Source organism: Emys orbicularis, chromosome 8 (genome assembly GCF_028017835.1).
Source record: "Emys orbicularis isolate rEmyOrb1 chromosome 8, rEmyOrb1.hap1, whole genome shotgun sequence".
Classification (NCBI taxonomy): Eukaryota; Metazoa; Chordata; order Testudines; family Emydidae; genus Emys; species Emys orbicularis.
The window spans coordinates 18172346-18197372 of record NC_088690.1 but is presented as its reverse complement, the minus strand read 5'-3'; the positions used below and the strand labels follow the sequence as shown (position 1 = coordinate 18197372).

Sequence of the window (25027 nt, the reverse complement as noted above, 5' to 3'; positions counted from 1 at the left end):
ACTGTGCATCAATGAATCCAACAATCATTATTCAAATTAAAGCACTTCCTTTCAAGGCTTTTGAAATTGAAATTAATGGAGATATCCCATCTCCTAGAACTGGAAGGGACCTTGAAAGGTCATCGAGTCCAGCCCCCTGCCTTCACTAGCAGGACCAAGTACTGATTTTGCCCCAGATCCCCAAAAGGCCCCCTCAAGGATTGAACTCACAACCCTGGGTTTAGCAGGCCAATGCTCAAACCACTGAGCTATCCCTCCCCCCCCCCCCCAGGATAGCTTGTACCCTAGTGTTTGTAGTTAAGAACAACTAGACAGTGCGGTGGGGATGGGAGGTTCTGTAGAACAGCCACATGCTCATTTACCCCATCTCCATCAAAGGCAGCTCCAAAGTCATACTCTCCTGTTTCCATAGACTGGACCAAGTCAGCAGCATAGGTTAAGTTTGGGTCTGGGTGGTGGCCACCGAAGTCCTCTAGAGGTACACAGTTCACAGCAGAATTTGCAGGAGCTCCAAGCTCCTCACACAGGATCTTCTTTACGTAGGGGCCCATAACTAACAGAGCAAAAAAGGGAAACGATTAAACGTTTTATTTTTTTAAATTAAACTTCAACCAGCTGCACATTTTGTTCGAACTACGATTCAGCCAGAGGCTGCTCGTTTACTATAAGAAGATCGTTCCGTTTTAATACACTGGGAGCATATGGGTTTTTGGACTGTAGAGCACTGTGACCCTGACACTTAAACACAAGTTGTCCCAAAGTGTTCAGTGAAACTACTCATGTGCTTAATGTTAAGAGCTTAAATGTTTTGCTGGATTGGGGCTCCCGTGACAAGATAAGCACTTAGTTACTCAATGTGTTATTTATACTGTGGTAGCTCCTGGGTGTCCAAGTCCTGGACCAGGACCTCACAGTGCTACATGCTGTACAAAAACACAACAAAAAGATGTTTCCTGCTCCCCAAAAGCTCACAATCTATATATGTCACTGAGATGGCCCCGTGGAACAGGAGAGAAAATGGGAAGGCTGGCCCTGAACATCTAACAATATAGCATGATATTCTGTGTTTCACACACCAATAAGCAAAGCAATTTAAAAAAAAAGTTAGCGTGGAATTTCAGAGTTAGCATGATTGTGGTATGAAGAAGATGGAAACAGGGTGCTGAGAATGCCCCACAGAATAAGCTTTACTGTAGCTACATCATGGGCAGGTTATCTACAAAGTCTCTAGGCACACAAGCCTTCTAAAGCAAATATTTCTCTCTATACTATATAGTTACAGTCTAAGGCTCCAATCCTGCAATCAGATCAAGATGGACAGACACTTTGTGGAGCCCAATTGACTTCAATGGGGACTTTACCTGGATTTAAAATTCCTCCTGCGTGGATCTGGTTGCAGGATTGGGCTACACCCTTGTTTCGCTCTCAAGAAAATAAAGACTCATGTTTTAATGAGAGCGACACACCTGAGCAGTGCAGCATTTCCACTGGCTGCCATAAAGTTCCCCCTCACTCATTTCTTGAGATCACAGTATTTTTATTATGTTAAATACTCAAATCAGAGATAAAAGTTAGAAAAAGTAAACCTTAAAGATTCAACATGTCTGACGTCCCTCACTTAAATTTTTTTTCAAGTGCAGTTCGGAAGTAACCTTGCTATTAGGGGACGTATTCTATTTACCATGAGATTACTAGCAAGATTCTTTTGAAGTCTGTCCGTGTCTAATATCATGACACTCTCTTTACAGCAGCAGTTGTCAGCTGTCAATTCACCATCAACTGAGATTGGTCCAGCAACTATGTAGCTGATTCTGCAGTTTTGACAGGCCTGAGGACCCCAGTTAGCTTTTGCTGCTTTCTACACACTGTATTAAAACAGTAGAAAGTTAAAATTTGTTCTCTATACTATGGGCCAAATTTTGCCATTAGACCATAGTGACTCCATTGACATCAGGGAGGCAGCATGAGTGAGAAGGGGCCAAATTCAGTAGTGATGTAAGTGATGGTGTAAATTTCACCTCAACAAGCAGGGGCAAGTTCTGCATAGGTGGAGCAAAGCCCCTTCTTTATCTTTCACCTCATCATACTTGCCTCTTGGTTGTTTCCCCTGCTGCCACTTGCCCTTCCTTCTCCGCAGTGTAGAACTTGCCCCCCTCCTTACACAGAAGTGTAATTTACACAGTTGTTTCCATCTCCCTGGAATTTGGCTCATCTCTCTAGAGCAGAGGGAGAAAAACCAACAACCTCCCTCCCAAATACAGCTCTAGACTGCTAGGAGGCACGACAAATGCGTTACTCCGTGTTATATGCAATAAATTTTTGTCCCAGGGTTCTGAGGTTATCAGTCAGCCACAGCATTGACCAGCTGGATGTTCAATTTTTTGTCTCCAGTATGCCAAATGAGAGGGAGGAAGGCAAAAACACAAGCTCATTAAATAAGATTCCCCCCCCCCCCCCATGACATACCTACAATAATATCTATGTATTACACAGATTCTCATACTGACTTCATCACTGTGGTATCTGAGCACCTTCCAGTAGGGTATTAAACAATGTGACTAACATCTGTCATGTGTGGTTCATTCTCATCTTCTCCCCAGAGGGATACTTGTTTGTGTAGTGTAGGGTTTTGTTTTTAAATGCACATGTTGCTCTGTTTATGTTAGAGAAGGCAAGAAGTGAGTCTTCCACTTGGTGTGGTAAGTGGCTCGGTTTATAAGAGCCCCTCTAAAGCTATCTACTCCCCTTTTGCCACCATTACCAATAAAATACTGAAAATTAGCATGTGGGAGGTTGGGGGAGGGGGAAAGAAAGTCAATTACATTCAGGATCCTAAGTCACTCAGGCGCTTTTGAAAATTTTCCCCAAAAGCTCTGCTGGAACAAATGAGGATTCATGGTGACTAAAGACGGTGCAATGCACTTCTCAAACAGAGGAAAATAAAAGATAGCAAAAAAAAAAAGAGTGAGCTAGTTCTTAAATATAAGTTTCTCCCTCCAAGAAATAGCTAAAAAAAATAAGGAGACAGTAATTATTTCATACCTCCATGCATAGCATCTATGCGAATCTTTAGGTGGTTTTGTCCTGAAAGTAGTTCTTTTAGCGCACTGAAATCAAAGATGTTCCTCAACATGTTCGCATAAGCTTCCACTGAGTCCACAATTTCAACTGCAGAGCCAAAAAAAAAAAAAACCAATCCAATACACTGAGAGACTAGCAATGACTAGACTGATCAGATAGACTAAAATCCTATTCAAAATGGTAACTTTGCTACTTATGACAACATGATGACATTCCTTAGCACAAAGGCATGCCATTCAAAATAAGGTCTTTGCACATCCCATAGTATCAGTTCCTAATAATGGCAATGGAGAAAATCGTCTGAGGTAACAGCTCACTTTACAGTCCTACTTTCTAGAAGATTTTCAAAATTACTACATTCTGCCATTCCCTATTGGTTTGCAGCCTAATCAACACAGCCAGAAACCTGAAGGTAAAAGTAGCTCCCAGTACAACTTAATCTCTCTGTTTTTCATTCCAGAGGGTTAAATTCAGCTCTCTGTTACAATGAGGGTGGAACTTTCAAAAGCATTTACCAGAGGTAGACTCCCACTGACTTTTAGTGGAAGTTGTAATCAGACGCCTAACTCTCATTTGTACCTTTGAAAAAGGTTGCACCTGTGTAACTGAGAATGGAATTTGGTCCACATAAAGGCAATGCGGTGGAAAATGTATTAATGCAAAGTCCCAGTGTACTAACACTGGGAGTTGAAGGAACTAAGAATTTTACCAGGTTCCTTGTTATAAAAATATTCAAATTGTTTCTTTTTTTAACATACACACAAGCAGTGTGAAATATGTGCAATTAAATCTGAACAAAAATTAACATTTCATTGCAAGTTTGCAAAAATTGTCTGATTTTACAGAAAGCCTGTAACATAACGGATTTTTTAAGTGCAAATGCAGAGATAAAAATCAATTCAAAATTTTTAAAAACACCTGAAAACATTTTAGAATTTTTTTGTGGTGGGGAAAAAAAATGTAAGTGCAAAATTACCTAAGTTTTGCTAACATAAAAGGTATCATTATACTGTAGCACAAATGGAATGATAACATTCGTATTAGTTTTAGTAGGGCCCAACAGTCTCATTTAAATTAAAGTGAAAATTTTTTGTTACGAACCACGTGCATTACATGAAAAGAGTGCCTGTTGGAGGACAAAGAAGTGATTCAATATGGTTCTATAAATACCTTTACAGGGAGAAGATATCAGATACTAGAGAATGCTTTAAGCTAGCATACAAAGCCACAACAAGACTGAATAAATAAAAGCCAGAAAAGTTCTAACTGGAAATAAGGGTTTCCACAGGTATGTTTGCAACAAGAAGGTCAGGAAATGTGTCAAGTATCAGGGGGTAGCTGTGTTAGTCTGTATCTACAAAAACAACAAGGAGTCTGGTGGCACCTTAAAGACTAACAGATTTATTTGGGCATAAGCTTTCGTGGGTAAAAACCTCACTTCTTTGGATGCATAGAGTGAAAGTTACAGATGCAGGCATTATATACTGACAAATGGAGAGCAGGGAGTTACTTCGCAAGTGGAGAACCAGTGTTGACAGGGCCAATTCAATCAGGGTGGATGTAGTCCACTCCCAATAATAGATGAGGAGGTGTCAATTCTAGGAGAGGAAAAGCTGCTTCTGTAATGAGCCAGCCACTCCCAGTCCCTATTCAAGCCCAGATTAATGGTGTTAAATTTGCAAATGAATTTTAGTTCTGCTGTTTCTCTTTGAAGTCTGTTTCTGAAGTTTTTTTGTTCAATGATAGTGACTTTTAAATCTGTAATAGAATGACCAGGGAGATTGAAGTGTTCACTTACTGGCTTATGTATGTTACCATTCCTGATGTCCGATTTGTGTCCATTTATTCTTTTGCGGAGGGACTGTCCGGTTTGGCCAATGTACATGGCAGAGGGGCATTGCTGGCACATGATGGCATATATAACATTAGTGGATGTGCAGGTGAATAAGCCCTTGATGGTGTGGCTGATGTGGTTGGGTCCTCTGATGGTGTCGCCAGAATAGATATGGGGACAGAGTAGGCAACGAGGTTTGCTACAGGGATTGGTTCCTGGGTTGGTGTTTCTGTGGTGTGGTGTGTAGGAAATGTGTGGGACCCTTACTGAATGGGGGAGGCAACCTAGTGACCGAGGATGTGGAAAATGCTGAAGTACTCAATGCTTTTTTTTGCCTCAGCCTTCACAGACAAGGGCAGCTCCCAGACTGCTGCACTGGGCAGCACAGCATGGGGAGTAGGTGAGCAGCCCTCAGTGGTGAAAGAACAGGTTAAGGACTATTTAGAAAAGCTGGACGTGCACAAGTCCATGAGTCCGGATCTAATGCATCTGATGGTGCTCAGAGAGTTGGCTGATGTGATTGCAGAGTCATCTGCCATTATCTTTGAAAACTCGTGGCGATTGGGGGAGTTCCCGAACGATTGGAAAAAGGCAAATATACTGCCCATCTTTAAAAAGGAAGGAAGGAAGGAAGGAAGGAAGGAAGGAAGGAAGGAAGGAAGGAGAATCCGGGGAACTACAAACTGGTCAGCCTCACCTCAGTCCCCGGAAAAATTATGGAGCAGGTCCTCAAGAAATCCATTTTGAAACACTTGGAGGAGAGGAAGGAGATCAGGAACAGTCAACATGGATTCTCCAAGGGAAAGTCATGCCTGACCAACCTCATTGCTTTCTATGATGAGATAAATGGCTCCGTGGATATGGGGAAAGCGGTGAACATGATATACCTTGACTTTAGCAAAGATTTTGATATGGTCTCCCACAGTATTCTTACCAGCAACTTAAAGAAGTACAGATTGGATAAATGGACTATAAAGTGGATAGAAAGTTGGCTAGATCGTCAGGCTCAACGGGTAGTGATGTCTAGTTGGCAAGCAGAGTGCCGCAGGGGTTGGTCCTGGGGCCGGTTTTGTTCAACATCTTCATTAATGATCTGGAGGATGGCGTGGACTGCACCCTCAGCAAGTTCGCAGATTACACTAAACTGGGGGGAGGGGCAGATACTCTGGAGGGTAGAAATAGGGTCCAGAGTGACCTAGACAAATTGGAGGATTGGGCCAAAAGAAATCTGATGAGGTTCAACAAGGACAAGTGCAGAGTCCTGCACTTAGGACAGAAGAATCTCATGCACTGCTAGAGGCTGGAGACCGACTGGCTAAGCAGCAGTTCTGCAGAAAAGGACCTGGGGATAACAGAGGATGAGAAGCAGGATAGGAGTCAACAGTGTGCCCTTGTTGCCAAGAAGGCCAACGGCATATTGGGCTGCATTAGTAGGAGCACTGCCAGCAGATCAAGGGAAGTGATTATTTCCCTCTATTCTGCACTGGTAAGGCCACATCTGGAGTATTGCGTCCAGTTTTGGGTCCCCCACTACAGAAAGGATGTGGGCAAACTGGAGAGAGTCCAGCAGAGGGCAAAGAAAATGATTAGGGGGCTGGGGCACATGACTTATGAGGAGAAGCTGAGGGAACTGGGCTTATCTAGTCTGCAGAAGAGAAGAGTGAGGGGGATTTGATAGCAGCCTCCAACTACCTGAAGGAGGGTTCCAAAGAGGATGGAGCTACGCTGTTTTCAGTGGTGGCAGATGACAGAACAAGGAGAAATGGTCTCAAGTTGCAGTGGGGGAGGTCTAGGTTGGACGTTAGGAAAAATTATTACACTGGAACGGGTTATCTAGGTGGTGGAATCTCCATCCTTAAAGATTTTTAAGGCCTGGCTTGACAAAGCTCTGGCTGGGATGATTTAGTTGGGGTTGGTCCTGCTTTGAGTAGGAGGTTAGACTAGATGACCTCCTGAGGTCTCTTCCAACCCTAATCTTCTATGATTCTATGATAAGACATTTTAAATTGCAGCGATTGGATATGGTGCATTCTCTATCACTTGGAGTCTTCAAATCAAGATCAGGTGCCTTTATAAAAACAGTATGGGGGTAAATTTTCAGAAGTCACATTTTCAAAGTGATAGGCACTTAGGTCAGATTTTCAACAGTATTTAGGCACCTAGGTGTTTCTGACAATGTCACCTGGCACCTAAATACCTCTGAAAATCTGGCCCTTGGGAACCTAATTTTCACAGGAAGTCAATGGGATGTAACCTCCTAAATACCTATGTCACTTTTGAAAGTGGGACCTAGGGCCCTAACACATTTAGATGCTTCTAAAAATTTAACCCATGCTCTGGTTCATCCACAAGTTGTTGTGCTCGATGCAGGAATCACTGAGTGAAATTCTGTTGTCTGTGTTATGTAGGAGGCCAGACTAGCGGCTCATATCCCTTTTGGCCTTAAACATCTATTAAATGACCTTGCTAAATGAAGACACTACCATACTATGTAATTGCCCCATGAAAGTAAAAATTACATTTATACAAGGATAAACGTGTCACTTGCCTGTAAATGGTTTAAACTTGTTCTCCAAGTCAAATTGCTGCTTTCCAATGGTACCAAGGTCCACCTTCAGATCTGGGCAGATAGCATACTCTTCAATAGTCTTGCTAATTTGGAAAATTTTATCAGTAATACCTTCAGGAGCAGGACCTACAAGTGAAAAAGGAAGGAAAGTTTTTAGTGTGTGCTGCAAGTATGCATTCCATAGGTACATCAGAAGACAAGGGATGAGAATGTTTCTCTTGGGAACAATATTATTTTACAAGGGAAGTAGATCACTTGTTTTGTTTAGTGAAATATACTGCTGACAGTACTGAAGGTATATTCACTGATGTAAGAAATGTTGGCCACCAGGGAAAACTTTACCTCCATTGGAAATATTGAATTTAATGCCGAAGTCTCCATTTGGGCCACCAGGGTTGTGACTGGCTGTCAAAATGATGCCACCAATGGCTTTGATTTTTCTAATAATACAGGAGACAGCTGGGGTGGAGAGAATTCCATTCTGTCCAATCACTAAACGGCCAATCTAAAACAAAGATTTAAAACAAACTATCAAAAAAATTCACAATGTTAAAGACTGCTAGAGCATGAAAGTTAGAAATGGCAACTTAACAGATGCAAATATTTATAAAACTCTCACACAGTTGTGTGTAAATTTTAGACTTGGCAGAATTATTTTTATATATATATATAATTTTGATAGATGATATCAATGTTTATTTTTAAGCATTTTTTCTATTTTTATAGACAAATTTTCATAGTGGAGGGAAATTATGCGGGGGGGAGTCAAGCAATTATTTAAAGACAATAGTTGTTGAGATTCATAAAGTTAAATCTTTATAACTATTAAAAACACAAATTGTCAACGTCAAAATATGCAAAGCAGATATCCTTCAGTCAAACTCTAATAAGTTCTCAAGCCATGTTTTTCTTATTTGCCTATCTGTAAAATTCGGCTATTATCGATGGAAACATTTTTTCATCTGTTTGTGTGTGTACAGTGAAATCAACGTTTACTGACATTTACCAATAAAAACTTAATCCTTCCAAGCCTACTTTTAGGGCTTGTCTTCACTACGGGGGTAAGTTGACTTAAGTTACACTACTCCAGCTGTGCGAATAACGTAGCTGGAGTTGACGTGGCTTAAGTCGACTTACCTCGGTGTCTTCACTGCGCTGCGCTGACAGGAGACACTCTCCGGTCGACTTACCTTACTCTTCTCGGAGAGGTGGAGTACCGGGGTCGACCGGAGAGCACTCTGCCGTCAATTTAGCAGGTCTTCACTAGACCCGCTAAATCGATCCCTGCTGCATCGATTGCAGCAGCATCGATATCCCCGTAGTGAAAACCAGACCTTAGTTTGCTCCCACCACGTCCACATGAGGGAGTTACAGTGCAGCACTCTGCCCCACAGGTCTGACTACGGGAGTGTGAATAGCAATACGCACCGCTGTTAGCAAGCCTTTGGGGTATGTGTACTCTGCAATAAACACCCGCAGCTGGCCCATATCAGCTGGCTTGGGCTCGTTGGGCTTGGGCTGCGGGGCTATAAAACTGCAGTGCAGGCATCCCAGGCTTAGGCTGGAGCATGGACTCTAGAACCCCCCCTCCTTGCAGGGTCCGAAAGCCCAGGCACCGGCCTGAGCCCGGATGTCTACACTGCAATTTTATAGCCTGCAGCCTGAGCCTCATGAGCCCAAGTCAGCTGATATGAGTCAGCATCGAGTGTTTTACTGCAGTGTAGACATACCCTTAGATTCTTAAACTCAGCAGGCCAAATTCGGAAGCAATGTGTAAGGGAGAGTGTAAGCTACATATTGATAAATGTATATGAGCCGAAGTAAGTCTAGAGAATCTATATTTGTGGAATGTACACATCGGAAGGGAGAGGATGGAAAAAAGGTACACCATCTAGATTCGCCTCTGATTTTGGTCCAATGCCAAAATATCATCCGTTCCCCACTTAATAACCAAGCAGTTTCTGTGCACTCCCCAATGTGAAGGTTGTTTCTTTGTGGAGGAAGTTGCAGCTAAAGCTTTAACTTACCGAGTTTCTTGTTGCAAGGGAAATATATTGTACATAACATAGGAATCCCCTTCCCACAATGCTCAGATCTGAATTTCAAATACACCAGTTAAACTTGTTGAGAGGCCAGATCACAACATTTTAAAGGAATACCATGCAACAGCCCCCCCCCCACACACACACACACATACACCCCTCTTGTTATACAGAAAAACCTATAGGATGCAAGTCCTTTATAATAAAAAAAATTAGATACATGCTAGAATCCAGCTCTTATTCTCCTCTTCACTGATAATATAGGTGGATGCTCTCTACGGCTCTTAAATAGCAAGGACTTTTTCTCTCAATCAAGCAGATGGCTGTCTGCACCACCATCCCCATCTTCAGTACATCTATCCAACAGGAAGGGGACTGAACTATACAGTACACTAAATGCAGACTCAACAATCCTTTACACTATGCCATAATCACGACCTCTAAATATAGATGTCTTTATTTATATATGCCAGGTTTAGTGGACTACTAGCTTAGTCATTTCCTTTAATTAAATAAATCAGATTTAAAGTATGCAATATAAATTAGACTACTGGGACACCAAGTGTGGGCGGTCTTATTTGGAAATCCTTCTGATCACACATTCATAGAGGTGACAGTATCCACCTACATCACATATTGATGGAACTGCCTTTTACACTTTTAAGATGAGATATGCGTGCGTTATAATAATTTTACACTTGAAAATATTCTCAGAATTCTACTTTATATTCTACACACTGGGGTTAGCATGAAGTTGATAAATAAACCAAGCGGCATTGCTAATCAGTGACAGAAAGGACAGAATATAAAAACTACAATAAAGTCAAATTTAAGAGACACGTGTGGGCTATTTTATTGGAAATAAATATAGCGCCAGATCCTCAGCTACTGTAAATGGGTATTGCTTCATCTTCACGGGAGATGAGCTGAGATACCAGCTTTATGCTTTTTGAAACTTAGCATTTCTTATTAAAATAGTGAATGAACTACAAAGAAACTGGAAATCAAAGGCAGTTGACATAATATTTATGGTCCAAACAGTGGGCCTGATCATTACCTGATGTAAATTTGCATCCTACAGATCTTCTGTTTGGACCATGTATTGACTTCAATGGAGCTACACTGATTTACAATGGCAGAGGAGGTGGACTGCTATTTCTAATTTTTACCCTCCCCCACAATTATTTTGTCAATCAAGAGATCGGGGGCAGGGGGGAGGAAATGAACTCTCTCTACCTGTTTGCTATGAACTATAATGCTATCAGATCAGTGGTTTGGTCACATAAATTCCCCATGAACTATTTTAATAGCAGTGGAAGCAGCTAGTATTATTTTCTCTCTGCCTTAAAAATAAAATCTTCAGTGGGATCTTTGCCTTTTTCCACAGAAAAACCTCATATCCAGAAATCCATTAAAAACTGAAGGGAGCTGCACTGCCCTAAAAGATGTTAGGACTTTTGTTCTCACGCCAACAGGTGGAATGTCACCACAACTGGAGTTCACTATAAAGGGGTCCAGCTGTATTGCTAAAACACATGATCTCCTTATTTTCAAATGCTCTGGTGACATTCATGACATAGCTATTTATATCTATTGAGAAACTGCAAACATTGTGTTTTGTCTTTTCATTTGTTGAGCAGCTCAGACCATAATGAAACTGTTTTTGCAGCGCGAAGCAGAATTGTCACTGAGCACAAAGAGCCCATCTCTCTACCAATCACTTACTTACTAACAATGGCATTGTGAGCTGATGAAGATAGTTACGAAATGCACAAATGCCAATAATTTGCTGCAAATCAACAAAATGAGCATTAGTGAGAAACTAACAATATTTATGTTCACACTGGTATTTCTACATGTTTCTACCCTATTTCAAATGTATTTTCACTTCTCTTCAAAGCTAAATGGCAACATTGCTTTTAAAAAATTTAATTGGGTAATTTCAATATCACTAAAGGTAATTTTCCATTAAAACACTTCACAATGATCCATAATTCTCAGTTAACCAATAGCAGTCATTTAAAAGGCAATGGGAAATTAGTTAATTAAAACTTAGAACACCTCTTAATTACTATGACTTTATACTTCTGCTTAGATCAACTACAGTACTAGGAATTTAGTCATATTTATCATATACCAACCCCATTGGCAGCTGCCATTTGAACTATCAATTCTATTGCAAATTTATTAAAATATCTCCCATCTCCTCCAACTACCACAGTAGATCCTTGTCGATCTCTTAGATCTATGGAAAAAAATATACTCTGGACAAAATTCTGCAGGTAGTTTGTCTTGGTCTCAAAATAATAGATTTTCTTCCGTAATCCACTGGTTCCCGGTTTCTGGTCATAGTAAGCTGCTGTTGGCAAAGTCAATATAAGCAGAGGACGGTCTTCCATGTTCCTTTTTCATATAAATACATTTAAAATAAATTATGGTGAAAATAAAAGAAAACTCAATCTTGACACCAGTAATGGCACATCTACTAGTTAGAAGTTCTGTGAAGCAGTCAAGTGCCCAAAAATAGCTCCTTGAACCTTGTGCTGAATGTGGTTTCGGTAACTGAAGAAGTTTTCTTGCACTTGTTCTGCAAGATCACTGTCAGAGAGAATACATATAATTCCACACTGCAATCCCTCATGAAAACGGAAAGAAAAAGGAGATTTGTCTTCTCTACAGTCTTCTGACTGTGACAGCAGTAGTTCTGTGCAGTTCTTGTATTATCACAGACTAGACCACAGCAGTGTTAATTCTGTCCAATTATCTGTTAGGATGGGGATAGCAAGATAGGCTGTTTAGTAGGTCAGCCCTTCAGTCAAAAGCATTGATTTGTAGCCAGGCTCTGCTTTCTAAACCAATGCAGAGCTGGAATCGTTTTAGACAGACAAGCAGATTCATAAAGTTCTGCCAGATCTGCCAGTTGTGACTCCCACTGTCAGAGAGCCCTCATTGGGAAGTGAATACTGAGAAGGTAAGTGTTCAGGAAGCACGGCTGTACACAGCTAAAGTTATTTTGTGGAGACCAGCAACTTAAAGGTCACTCTTAAAATGGCAATCAGAAGATCTCAGTTACCTACAGTTTCCTTATATTACTGTCATTGACAGCCAATAACTTCTCCATTGCCAGTATTCTATAGTGCTTAATTGAATGGTTTTCCTCTAATAAACACTGGAGTTACCTGCTGGGCACAATGGGCCAAAGTCCACTTGGGAAAAATCCAGAATAACTGCAATGGTTTCTATGGAGTTACTCCAGATTGACCAAGTCCAACTAGGAACAGAGTTTACCCCAGGTAAGCAGTTACAAAATGCAAAATTATTTTAGAAAAACTACATTTGTAAAAAGCTGTGAATATTGAAACATGATTAACTCTGGCAGAAGAGTATGGCAGCCAAATTATTTGAAATCCCAAGAAAATGTCATCTGGGCTGGCGAGATGCCAACTTTCTTAAAATGCATGCAGGACCGTCCTTCTAAATTCTGGGAAGTTAACATGTTGGTTAAAAATAACCAACAATGCTTTTTAATAATACTTTGTGCTTCTGTGGAGTCTTTTGTCCAAGTATCTCTAAACATTTAACAAACATTAATTGAGCAATTTATGAAGCCACACTTCATTACGGTCCAGCCTACCTGCTATTAAAGCAAAAAAAGAAAAAAAAAGTCATAATTTTAAAAACAATTTGATTGTTGTGACAATTTGCAAAGTGTTCTATGGGGATGATTTCTTGAGGTTTCAGCTCTGCAACTGGAGAGAATAAATAGGCTAAGAAGACAAATAAAATAATTTTACATCTTTAAAGCTCTGTATTAGTATTAACTAACTCATCTTTACTTTGGTGTCCTGAAATGCATAGGCACTGTGGTTAAGTTCTTAGGTATAGGTTTCCCTCTTGTGGTACAGAAGTGGAAAAACAATTCCCAGGGTTGACTAACAAGGTTCTACTTGTACTCCGTTCACACAGCGGGTCTGCTTTCTGATCACTCACTGCAGGAGGATTTACATAGGAAATTCCCATTGGTATTTATTAAAACACCTAGACAAGCAGATGTATTGGAGCATAAGCTTTCGTGGGTGAATGCATCTGAAGAAGTGGGCATTCACCCACGAAAGCTCATGCTCCAATACATCTGTTAGTCTTAAAGGTGCCACAGGACTCTCTGTTGCTTTTTACAGATCCAGACTAACACGGCTACCCCTCTGATACTAGGCAAGCAGTTTCCCTTTTCACTCCCAGATGGCACTGTAAGTTCAACTTAGGCTAGGTCTACACTACAGCGGGGGGTCGACCTAAGATACGCAACTTCAGCTACGTGAATAGCGTAGCTGAAGTTGCGTATTTTAGGTCGACTTACCTGGCTGTGAGGACGGCGGCAAGTCGACCGCTGCTGCGCCGCCCTCGACTCCGCTGCCGCCTCTTGCCGCGGTGGATTTCCGGAGTCGACGGCAGAGCGATCAGGGATCGATTTTATCGCATCTTCACTAGACGCGATAAGTCGATCCCCAATAGATCGATTGCTACCCGCCGATCAGGCGGGTAGTGAAGACATGCCCTTACTGTAGGATGTCCAACCCCTTGAAATGCCTCATTATTCAAGCACATGCAAAAAGTAAACTCTTAGAACAAGTTCCCCTTCTATTGCATGGGGGAGATTTACATGAAACTACGTACCCATTGGCAGGGGGGAAAGGCCACTATGAACCCAGTGATTTATACTTATACAACACACACACACACACACACACACACACACTGCACGTATAATTAAGCAGCAGTGAAATTCAGCTACCAAAATCTAATACATCTTCCGTGGCTTCATTTAGTTTGACTTTCTGTCACAAAGTTTCAGAGGCATCTCAGGCAGCCCCGGCAGTTCTCACACTGAAATTAGACCAGGTACTCTAGAGGTTTCCAGATAACAGGAATCAACCTTTTACTTTACTTTGATCTTAGTGCCAATCAACAGTGACTGGTTGGGGACAGGCATGGAATACAAGACCCTTTACCTTTATTTTTCACCTGATGGCTGTTTCACAGCTTATCCCTTAATGGGCAAGTGTCTGTATGAAAAAAAAAAATCACCATTAAAATTAGTACCTCTTTTGACAGACCCAGAAGAAAGAAAAAGGGTCTGAGGCTGAACTAGAGATGAAGTGGGTGTTTTGCCACTGGCTTCAATGGGCTCAGGATTTCACCCAGTGTCTCCACCCTGGCACAGTGGAGATTGGGTGGGAAAGCTTGCCCTGCCACTGCCCATGCCATCCTTGTTCTGAGGATGAATGGGGTGGGGGGAGGAAGGGCACCTCTTGCAAAATCCTGGATTTCCCCCCTGGTTTTTAAAGATAGAAAAGCTGTGGAGTATTGACTGGTGCAGTTTTCTAGTTTGCTACCAAGAGGAACTGGACATGCAAGAACGTGGCCAGGGCTATGCACTTTTTCCTGCTAACAGCTGACTTTGGTTAATGATAAAAAAAGATTGTGTTTTCAGAAAATTTAAACTTTAGACTGCGAGTCTTAGTCAAAAGGTCATTTTCCTGCTATTTCTACATATTGGCTTTCAGTACCACAAACTGTATCAAACTAAGCCTGTGTGATTCTGAAAAATGCAGAGAACCAAATTCTGCCATTAGCCTTCAGTACTAAGATTCTCAAAGTCACCTTTCCATATTGCTTAAGTTCTATATGACCAGTGACAGTGAATCTTACCCTGTACTATAAGCACTATTTTTGATTTGAAAGACATTCACCTTCTGGCAGAGAATCTTATGAGATGAGAGACCTGAGCAGAAGTTACTGGCTAAAGTAGCCTTACAACCATCAGTTCTAAAGTGAAAGAGACATTTTGGAATCAAAACAGTTTTGGGGAAGCCCACAGAAAGAACGAATGAACCTGCCTTTCTCTCTAGATCAAGATGGAATGACATCATTTTCCAGATTAACTGCAAGAATTCCAAGTGAATCACAGTCTATATAGCTCCATGTTTACACACAAGATGACTAGGAGGGTCTACAGCATGTGAATATGAAATGTTCAGTGTGTTCCCCACTCTAATTTCTAGCACTTTTCTCTGATTTGTTAGCACACATACAGCAGGCCCATAAACCCTGCTATGCATTCATAACTAAGGCTGCGATTCTCTCTGACTTCCACAGCAGCTGGTATGGCTGACTCCAAGGTGCCCGACAGCCAGCTCCACCAGCCGCTGCTGAAGCGACCCAGGGCCAGCTGCTTGGGTGGTCCATGGGACCAGCTGCACCGTCCGCTGCTCGGGTGGCCCCGGGCAGCTGGCTCCAGGGACCGCCCAAGCAGTGGCCAGTGCAGCTGGCTCCAGAGAGCACCTGAGCAGAGGTCCTGGGGGCGCCATAGGGACTGCCCAGGCAGCAGTGGTCACAGGGCAGCTAGAGCAGCGGCCTTAGGGGCACCCGGAGGCTGTCTGGAGAGCAGTCCCTGGGGAGCAGCAGCCGGGGGCACTCAACCTCCGGCACTAGAGCAGGGCCCCCCTGGAGCAGCAGCCCTCCAGAGCAGTGGGGCCCAGAAGTAGAGATTTAGTCAGGGGTATTTTTGGTAAAAGTCATGGACAGGTAACAGGCCGTGAATTTTTATTTATTGCCCGTGACCTGTCCATGACTTTTACCAAAAATACCCCTGACTAAATCTTAGCCTTAGCCATAGTCCAAGAAGCATGGACTCTACCGAGCCGTGCACTCTTGTTGTGATCATTACAAACACCTGGCGCCTTATCCTGCAGTATTTCCAGAGCCGAGACAGGAGCTGCCGCACGGAACACTGCGATGTCCTTCTAGCAGCCCTGCTGCAAGCCATAATACAGAACAATTCCCGGTTGCTCCTGGCAGTTGCGCAGCAGCTGAACATGGTGGAGCGCGATTTCTGGTCCCGGGAAATAAGCACTGACTGGTGGGACTGCATCATTATGTAGCCACGGGATAACGAGCAGTGACTGCAAAACTTTCGAATGTGGAAGGCCACTTTCCAGGAACTTTGTGCAGAGCTTTCCCCAGCCCTGAAGCACAGCAACACTAAAATGAGAGCTTCTCTGACAATGGAGAAGCGAGTGGCAAACAATGCCAGACTGCCAGTCAGCAGGGAATCAATTCCAAGTTCTTCTTTAATGGAGCTATCCTATCTCCTAGAACTGGAAGGGACCCTGAAAGGTCATTGAGTCCAGCCCCCTGCCTTCACTAGCAGGACCAAGTACTGATTTTGCCCCAGACCCCTACATGGCCCCCTCAAGGATTGAACTCACAACCCTGGGTTTAGCAGGCCAATGCTCAAACCTCTAAGCTATCCCTCCCTCCGCCCCCAGTAAATCCACTATGGGAGCTGTTGTGATCCAAGTGTGCAGGGCCCTTAATCGACTTCTGCTAAGAAGGGTTGTGACTCAGGGCAACGTGCAGGACATAGTGGATGGTTTTGCCACGATGGGGTTCCCTAGCTGCAGTGGGGCAATAGATGGTAAGCATATTCCTATCTTGGCACCAGACCACCTAGCCAAAGAGTACATAAACCTTAAGGGATACTTTTCAATGGTATTGCAAGCGCTGGTGGATCACAGGAGGCGTTTCACCAACATCAACATGGGATGATCAGGAGAGGCGCATGATGCATGCATCTTTAGGAACGCAGGTCTGTTCAGAAAGCTGCAATCAGGGACTTTCTTTCTAGCTGGCAAAATAACCACTGACTATGTTGAAATGCCAATAGAGATCCTGGGAGACCCATCCTCATGAAGCCATACCCGGCCACCTGGACAGCAGTAAGGAGCGGTTCAACAATAGGCTGCGCAAGTGCAGAATGATGGTGGAATGTGCCGTTGGGTGTTTAATTAGTCGTTGGCGCAGTTTGCTTACTAAGTTAGACCTCAGTGAAAGCAATATCCCTATTGTTATCGCTACCTGCTGTGTGCTCCACAATATCTGTGAGGCAAAGGGAGAGAAGTTTCCGCAGGGGTAGAGGCAGACAGGTTGACAGCTAATTTTGAGCAGCCAGATACCAGGGCAATAAGAAGAGCCCAGCAAGGAGCTGTGTCTCCAGAAGACTTTGAAAACCTGTTTCAGTAATGAGCCACAGTAATGTGTGCCGCTTATCTGTGTTGTGCCTTCCCATATCATCCCTTCCGTTGCATCAGTTTCCCTGTACCCCGCTTCCTCCCAGCCCCCATGACTGGAATAAATAGAGCATTTCATTCTCGAAATGTTGACGTTTATTGCACAAACAAAGAAACTGAAAGAACAGGAAAATAATTTAACCTTGGGAAAATGGTGGGATAAAATTGGGAGGGAAGAAACCAAGTCAGTTTGTCTGTAAAAGCACAGCAGTCTTGCCCATCAAAGGTCTTCCTTTTGTTCTTAGTACCCTCTCCCGGTGTTGAGTGGAAGGGATACTGCACCTTCCATCCACCTCCTGCCTCCTGGAATGTTTTTGGAGGGGGGATTCTGAACAGGGCGATGCTTGCAGGCAGTTCTACAGGGAATGCAGAGGGAGTCTAACCTCAAGCTGCTTTTCTTGAAGCTCAATCAGATGCCTCAGCACGTCTGACTGGTCCTTCATAATCCACAGCAATGCATCCTGCATGGCACGCTCATGCTATTGGGATGCTCTCCATGTCCATTTTTTCAGACAATTAAATCCTCCAGGCTCTTAGCTCGTCTCAGCTGTCGCAGAGGCATTCATTATCTCGCTGAACATGTCATCATGTGTTCTCTTTTTCCACCTTCTAATCTGCAAAAGCCTCTCTCCCAGTGTGGAGGATGTGCTGAAGGCCATGCTTCCCACTATAAGGCATGCAAAGCACAAGGCAACCACTGTCTGTGCATACCCTGAGTCTAGTGCAATGTTGCTATTTAAAAAACACTCCCCTTATTACACTCAGGTGCAAGCCAGAACATGATGAGACTCCCTAGCTATTCAACAAACCGGTTTGCTATTTAGCCATGGTGAGTATGGGCTAGTGGCATGAGCGACAGGCCTGGTGCTACAACTTGTGGGAAACCCATGTCAGGAGCACAGGTAGGCAGGTGGACAACATGGACATTGCTAGCAACATGGACATTGCTTTAAGACCAGGGACCAGCATTAAGTCTCCCAAATTGCAGTCTTTGTCCGAGTTGGCTCCAGGGGTGGGGCGGGTCATTTGCAGCCATGAGAGAACACAGGAAGCCCCCACCACACACACACACCTTCCCTTATCACTTCTGGTAATAGTCACTTTGGACTTGCAGAATCTGAGGTCAACGCCAATCCCTGCCAACCAAATCACCGGCATGCTAGGGAAAGCATGGTTAAGGGATCCAGAAGTCACCCCATGGGTGGTGGATCACAGGCTCTAGTGTGTGCGGTAAAAGCACTTGTAATGAAAACTTCCACTGTCTCCCTTAGGTGGACCCTGTGTGATATTAGTCTCCTGAGGGTAACAGAGGCAGCAAGGGAGCAGATGCTGCAAGCATCTGGGTACAGACCTGGTCCTTATGCTGCTATGCTGTGTATCACAATGATGCCAGCAGAGTTAATATTGGAGCGGTCTGCGAAAGCGTCCTCCTGTGGTGGAAGAAATAAGACAGCCCTCCCCAGAAGCCTGCTGCAAAAGATTGTAGAGTACCACCATGAAAGTTTCCTGGAGATCTCCATGGAGGATTCCCGGGCTATCTCTATGCACATAAACAGTCTTTTCTGGGGGGCACCCTCTGCATTGCTGGTGGCGGCCACGGGAAGCAGATACCCCCTGCACCTCACGTTTTCTTCAGATTAAACATAAAATATAAGTGCAGGTAACCCCTACAGTTTGATTGGAAATGTATACTAACCAGAGGCGCCTTCCCTGGCACCATGCTTGGCCACCGAGCTGTCCTCCAACTGGCTGGGCTCCGGGGTTAAAAATAGCTCCTGACTCTCAGGGAGAATGAATCCACCTCTCGTCTGTCTCCCATTCTCCTCCTCCTTCTCTTCCTCATCCAGAATGTCTTCCTCGTTGTTGCCTGAGGTGGCCCGGGACTCAGACTCTTAGGAGGTATCCACACTGCATTTGGGGTCACTGCTGAGAATCACATGCAGCTCATTGTAGAAGCTGCATGTCTGTGGTGCAGAACCAGAACGACTGTTCGCCTCCCTTGCCTTCTGGTATGCCTGCCGAAGTTCTTTGATTTTCATGGAGCACTGCTGCGTGTCCTTGCTGTAGACCTTCTCCCCCATGTCCCATGCAATCTTTACATACATCGCTACGTTTCTTCAGCTGGATCGGAGCTGTGCCTGCCCAGACTCTTCTCCCCACAGGTGAATAAGATCCACTATCTCCAGGTCCGTTTGGAGTGTAGAGTTGCCATGATCAGCTGGGCTGGCGAGCTCTCCACCCTGATCAAACAGGAAATGGGAACTCAAAAGTTCCTGGGGGTTTAACAGGGGAGGGGCTGTTTCCTGTGTACCTGGCTGCTATGCAGCGGAGTTGAAAACGATCTCCAGAGTGGTCACTGCAGAGCATTGTGGGACATTTCAATTCAATTGACATACACAGGGCTGCAGCTACACTGCCTCTCTGTCGACCCATCAACATTGAATTAGGCGCTACGCCTCTCGCGGAGGTGAAGTAATTAAGTCAACGTTACAGGTGAGGTAGGTCGGCGGAAGGGACCTGGTAGTGTAGACGCACACAGTACATTATTAGGTGGAGGTAAGGCGGCTTCTGTCAATCTAAGTTTGTAGTGAAGACCTGGTCTGCCAGTGTGAAATTTAGTTCACCTTTTCAGTATGACAAAAATTTCTCCTTGGTGGCTTTCTTTTTAAATTCCTTCACAAAGGAAAGTATACAGAGCTTGCCTCAGTAGACGTTTCAAGGAGTTGCAACACCATAATATTCCTGCTTGAAATCTTCAGCTATGATCTGCCTGCTGATGTCTTTGGCAGTAGCTGTTTGGTTTTTAAGTTGGTTAATACCTTTCCTTGCTGTGTATAAAGTAAACCTTTTTCCTTCACGTATCAGCCTTTAGCCTCAGGGCCGGCTCTAGCTTTTTTGCCGCCCCAGGCAAAAAAAAAAAAAAAAAGGAGGCCAGACTGCCGAAACGAACAAAAAAATTTTAAAAAACGGCAGCCACAGGGAGCGCGTGGAGGGCGGTCAAGGTGGCTTGCAGGGGGGTGAAGGGCGGCACCCGCCCGCTCCCTCCACCCGTGGGCAGCCAGGCGTTGCAGCCCACTCGCAGCCGGTCAAGGGGCTCCCCCCTCCGGCCTGGGGGTGTCTCTCCCGGCCGGGCAGGCAGAGCCCCCGGGGGCTGCAGGAGATGCTGGCTCAGCCACTCCTTTAAAGGCGGCTCGGCCGGGCCGGGCTCAGATCGGCGCGGGAGGTGGAGACCGGTGCAGGTGGTGGGGAATGGCGCATCCCGGGGTGCCCGGCGGCACGGTGAGCGGCGGGGATCGCTAGTTCGTGCCCCTGCAGGGCTGGGCTGGCCGCCCCAAAATTGGCCGGAATGCCGCCCCTTACAATGTGCCGCCCCAGGCACATGCTTTCTCATCTGGTGCTGGAGCCGGCCCTGTTTAGCCTCCTAGCCCACACAATCTGTATCAGTTATTTTCTTCCTCCTTTGCTTCGTGTTTCCCTGTTTCTTTCCAGAATGTCTCTCTTTCTCAGAGCCCTATTCTGCCCTAACAAACAGTTTTAACCTAATCAGACCAATTACTGAGCAATGCAAACACCCCTTGGCAAACAGGCCCCTCATGACATGTAACTGTGTCTGACTAAAGGTTCCAAATAACTGCTTCAGCTGTGTGTACTGTAGTGACAGCTTACCTAGGAAAAGGGATCCTCCTTAAAAGAAATATTTCTGTAGTCGGGGTTACAGTTTTACCCTTCTAATGTGCTTTCTGGGGATGGGAAGCACAGGCTGATGATTGCTTTAATCCTGGACCCTGCTCCTGCAAACACTTACACACACATAACTTTACACACATAGTGAACTATAAGGAACTACTCGTGTGCACAAAGTTACACATGCGTATAAGTGTTTGCAAGACCAGGGTGCAAGAAGAACACACCGGCTTGTTCTCCCCAATCCCCCAGAAAGCACATTACAAGGAAAACCCTATAACCACAAACTACAGAAATACTTTTTCTAAGGAGGGTCCCTTTCCCTAGATAAAACGCTATCACTACAGTACACTCAGAGATGCAGCAGTTATTGGGAAGTTTAAGAGCGCTAGCCACACATAATGAAAGGGCTATTTATGATGCAGGCTGGCCTAGCTTCCATCCCTCTCGCCATACCTCTTGGGGGCCCTGGAGTGGGCGGAAGCATCACCAATTGTGTGGTGATCAGCCTCCTGGAAAAGCACCAGATCCCATTAGACGCCTGGGTATGCTTCCAAAAACTTGAACAAACCAGTCCTTTATCCTGCTGAAACTAATTCCATTATTTGTTTATTCATGAGGCTCTGAAGTGCTCCCTGCTGCCAGTGCAGCTAGGTACGCATGCTACACATTAACATTCACATTCCCACTCTACCCCTTTTCTAAAAAATTTCAGCTCCACCGCGGCTGTTTTCTTTTTTAAATTAAAATAAGCTGCTTCATCCACTCCTTTCATCACTATACACAAGGAGGGGCCATTCTGGTTAAGGAACGACAAACTAGTGCACTGATTGAAGATTACGAAGTGAGCAGCTGCTATGAGAAGAATATAAAAGACAAAGTTCTATATGACTTTTCTTGTAAATTGTAAATTACATTTTTATCCTGTGAGATGTTACTGGCTTCAGTGGATTTTATTATCCATGCTCCTACGCTGCTGCAGTGACTGTCTGCAACTAGCCAGTATCTTCAGCTCAGCCTACACACCACTCTACAAAGGAGAGCGTCTCATGCAGATGAGAGGCATCTGAACAGCCAGGAGGCCCAGAACAGCATGACACGATCCATTTGTCAGGTTTCATGTAACTAGCCGGCTGAGGCAAGGCTCATCTCCACAGATTTAGCATCTACTGAGTTATCCTAGCAGCATCACGTCCCCGCCTGGCGGGCGAAGAAAGATGCCAAGGGACACGATTAACATTGATCATTGATCAAGCAGTCACACATTCCGAATTCAAATGACCAACTCCATCCCAGCCCAGGTGCTGCTGGGGGGGAGTCCTCTCTCCCCACTAGAGCACGCTCCTGAACCCCAAACCCCTCATCCCCAGCCCCACCCCAGAGCCTGCACCCCCAGCTGGAGCCCCTTTCACTTCCCCACCCCAACCTTCTGCTCCAGCCCCACCCCAGATCCCACACTCCCAGTTGGAGCCCTCACACCCCTGCACCCCAACCCTCTGCCCCAGTCCTGAGCCACCTTCCACACTCTGAACCCCTCAGCCCCACCCCCCCAAATTTTGCTATGTGCACCAATATGAAGATCATGTGTCACATATCACCTCCATAATGGTGCATGTAACAAAATTCATTCCGCACGTGGGTGGGAAAAATTAGAGGGAACACTGCTGACAAAGTTATACATCCATCTTTAGTTACAGACATCTGATTGCTTCTATAGCTCCGCAATGAAACTAAAATTCTGAATCTTTGTGCATATCCACATCAATAGACTACAATTTCCAGTTATCTTAGATAACAATTAAAATCCATACTCCCAGTTTCAAGGTTTTAGTAACAGTGCCTGCTGTATAATTAGTCAATTTACTTCCATTGTATTGGTGCAGAAAATGTCATCAGTTTCCTACTTCTGCCATTAGCCCTTGTGTAAAATGCAGGCCTGGAGAGAACTTTCTTCATAGCCTAATAATAATTACTACTTTAGTTTCATGAGCAGTTAGGAGCCAGTTTCATTGCTGGGGACAGACAATTCCCACCTTCTGCCACAATCATACCCTGAGGCCCCGTTTTCTAGTGCGGGTGAGGAACCAGAAGCATAACAAGACCAGAGCTGTTTCCTTAAATGCAGGTGGCGTGGGAACATTGCAGCCTTTGCACATACAGGCCATAGTGTGAGCCTGCAACTGGGTAAACAAATCATTGTGTCTAACAAGAAAAGTTTCTGCCATGCAGATCAGATGGATTCCCAGGAGCTAGGCAGTCTTGCCTTGCAATGTTACAAAAGCCCTATAAAGTCAATAAGAATAACCTTTGGCCAGTAAGGGTTGCATGCGCTGCTGAAGCAAGCTAGGGAAACTGTATCTCTAATGCCTGAAAGGTTAACTTAAATGTCAAAGAGCATCAGACCTAACGCCTTCCCCCAAGGTGAATGCAAGAGCAGGGCCACCCCTCCCCCACAAGGATCTCCGTACAGAAAACCCAAACCTCAGTAACTCACCTATCCACACGTAGGCAGCACCTCAATGCGCCATCAGACCCTGTCCTCTGCCAGACGGTGCCTGAAGGGCACAGCGATTCCAACCCTCAAGATAACTAGGGCCTTCATCCCCCAGCCACTGTTTGCCCCCTGCAGCCCCCCCAGCCCCCCAATCGACTGCGGATTGCTGTTTTCAGTCTCGCTGGGCCGGGCGGACGGAGGGGGAAGGGGGGGGGGAACGTGCGATGGGGAAAAGGGAAATCAAGCACCCGCTGTCACCGTGACTGGGCTCTGGCTAGAAGCTGCACCGCCCGCTGCTGTAGGGCATGCCAGGCGCGGGGACCGCGGCGGGGCGGCCCTCGCCAGCTGGGGGGGGGGCACAACTCAGGGGCACGTTGCCCCCCACGATGCACAGTCCAAGGGGAGGGCAGCAAGAAGGGGGGGCGCTGCGAGGCAGGGAGCCGCGGGCACCGCAGGGGAGTTGCACGGGGCGCTGCCCCGGGCACGTCGGGCGCGGGCCGGGCCCCCTACCCCGTTGGCGGCGGCGATCCGGATGATCAGCTGGATGGCCTCGGTCATGTAGAACCGGCCGTCGCCGCCCACCACCAGCGCGGCCGCCTGCCGCTCGGCCGCGGGCACCGTGGCCACGATGCTCTGGATGAAGTTCTCGGCGTAGTGCGCGTTGTCCTGGAACACCCGGACCCGCTTGCGCAGCCCGCTGGTGCCGGGCTTCTGGTCGGCGTAGGCCTGGGTCCGGACCGTCACGATCTTCACCATGGTGCACACCGGGCTGCAGGGCTGGCGGCTGCGGCGGCGCTCCCTGCTTCCTCCCGGAGCAGCCGCTGGGCAGGGCTCGCCGCTGTCATCAGCCTCCCGCACCCAGCCCTCTCCTCCGCCCACTTAAAGACACAGGCAGGAGACGAAGCCTTCACGCGGGAAGGTTGGGGGAGGGGGCAGTGCAGCAGGGACCTAGCACCCCAATAGCCGTGGCCACGTGTCTGCTCTGAGTGGGGAAGGGCGACCCTGGCACTGGAGGAGCCACAGGGGGATTAGATCAGGCCACCATAAACTTTCCCCTGGGTGATCTTTGGCAGTAATCATCCATAGTCAATGCAGAACTGTATAACTGATATGCAACCTCTTCTGCTGACCTGGATTATGCGGGAGACTGCCCTCTTTGGTCAGGACGCAAACCACCCCCCTGGGCGAGGTAAC

The 25027-nt window shown here is 45.4% G+C and overlaps 1 protein-coding gene across 2 annotated transcripts in view; it reads right to left on the bottom strand.

Annotated features, from left to right (window-relative positions):
* The window catches only part of PGM1 (phosphoglucomutase 1), a 33808-nt gene extending 9213 nt beyond the window's left edge, over nt 1-24595 (bottom strand). The window contains exons 1-5 of one of the 2 annotated variants that reach the window (XM_065408984.1): nt 24344-24595; nt 7827-7989; nt 7464-7610; nt 3043-3168; nt 363-553 (exon numbers count right to left, since the gene is read on the bottom strand). In XM_065408984.1, coding sequence (XP_065265056.1) covers nt 363-553; nt 3043-3168; nt 7464-7610; nt 7827-7989; nt 24344-24589 — 873 coding nt within the window. In that variant the 5' untranslated portion in view covers nt 24590-24595. Of the gene's footprint in view, nt 1-362; nt 554-3042; nt 3169-7463; nt 7611-7826; nt 7990-11667; nt 11926-24343 lie in introns of those variants that run through there. The other variant, XM_065408983.1, reaches the window with a different exon arrangement.
* Between the last annotated feature and the right edge of the window lie 432 nt (nt 24596-25027).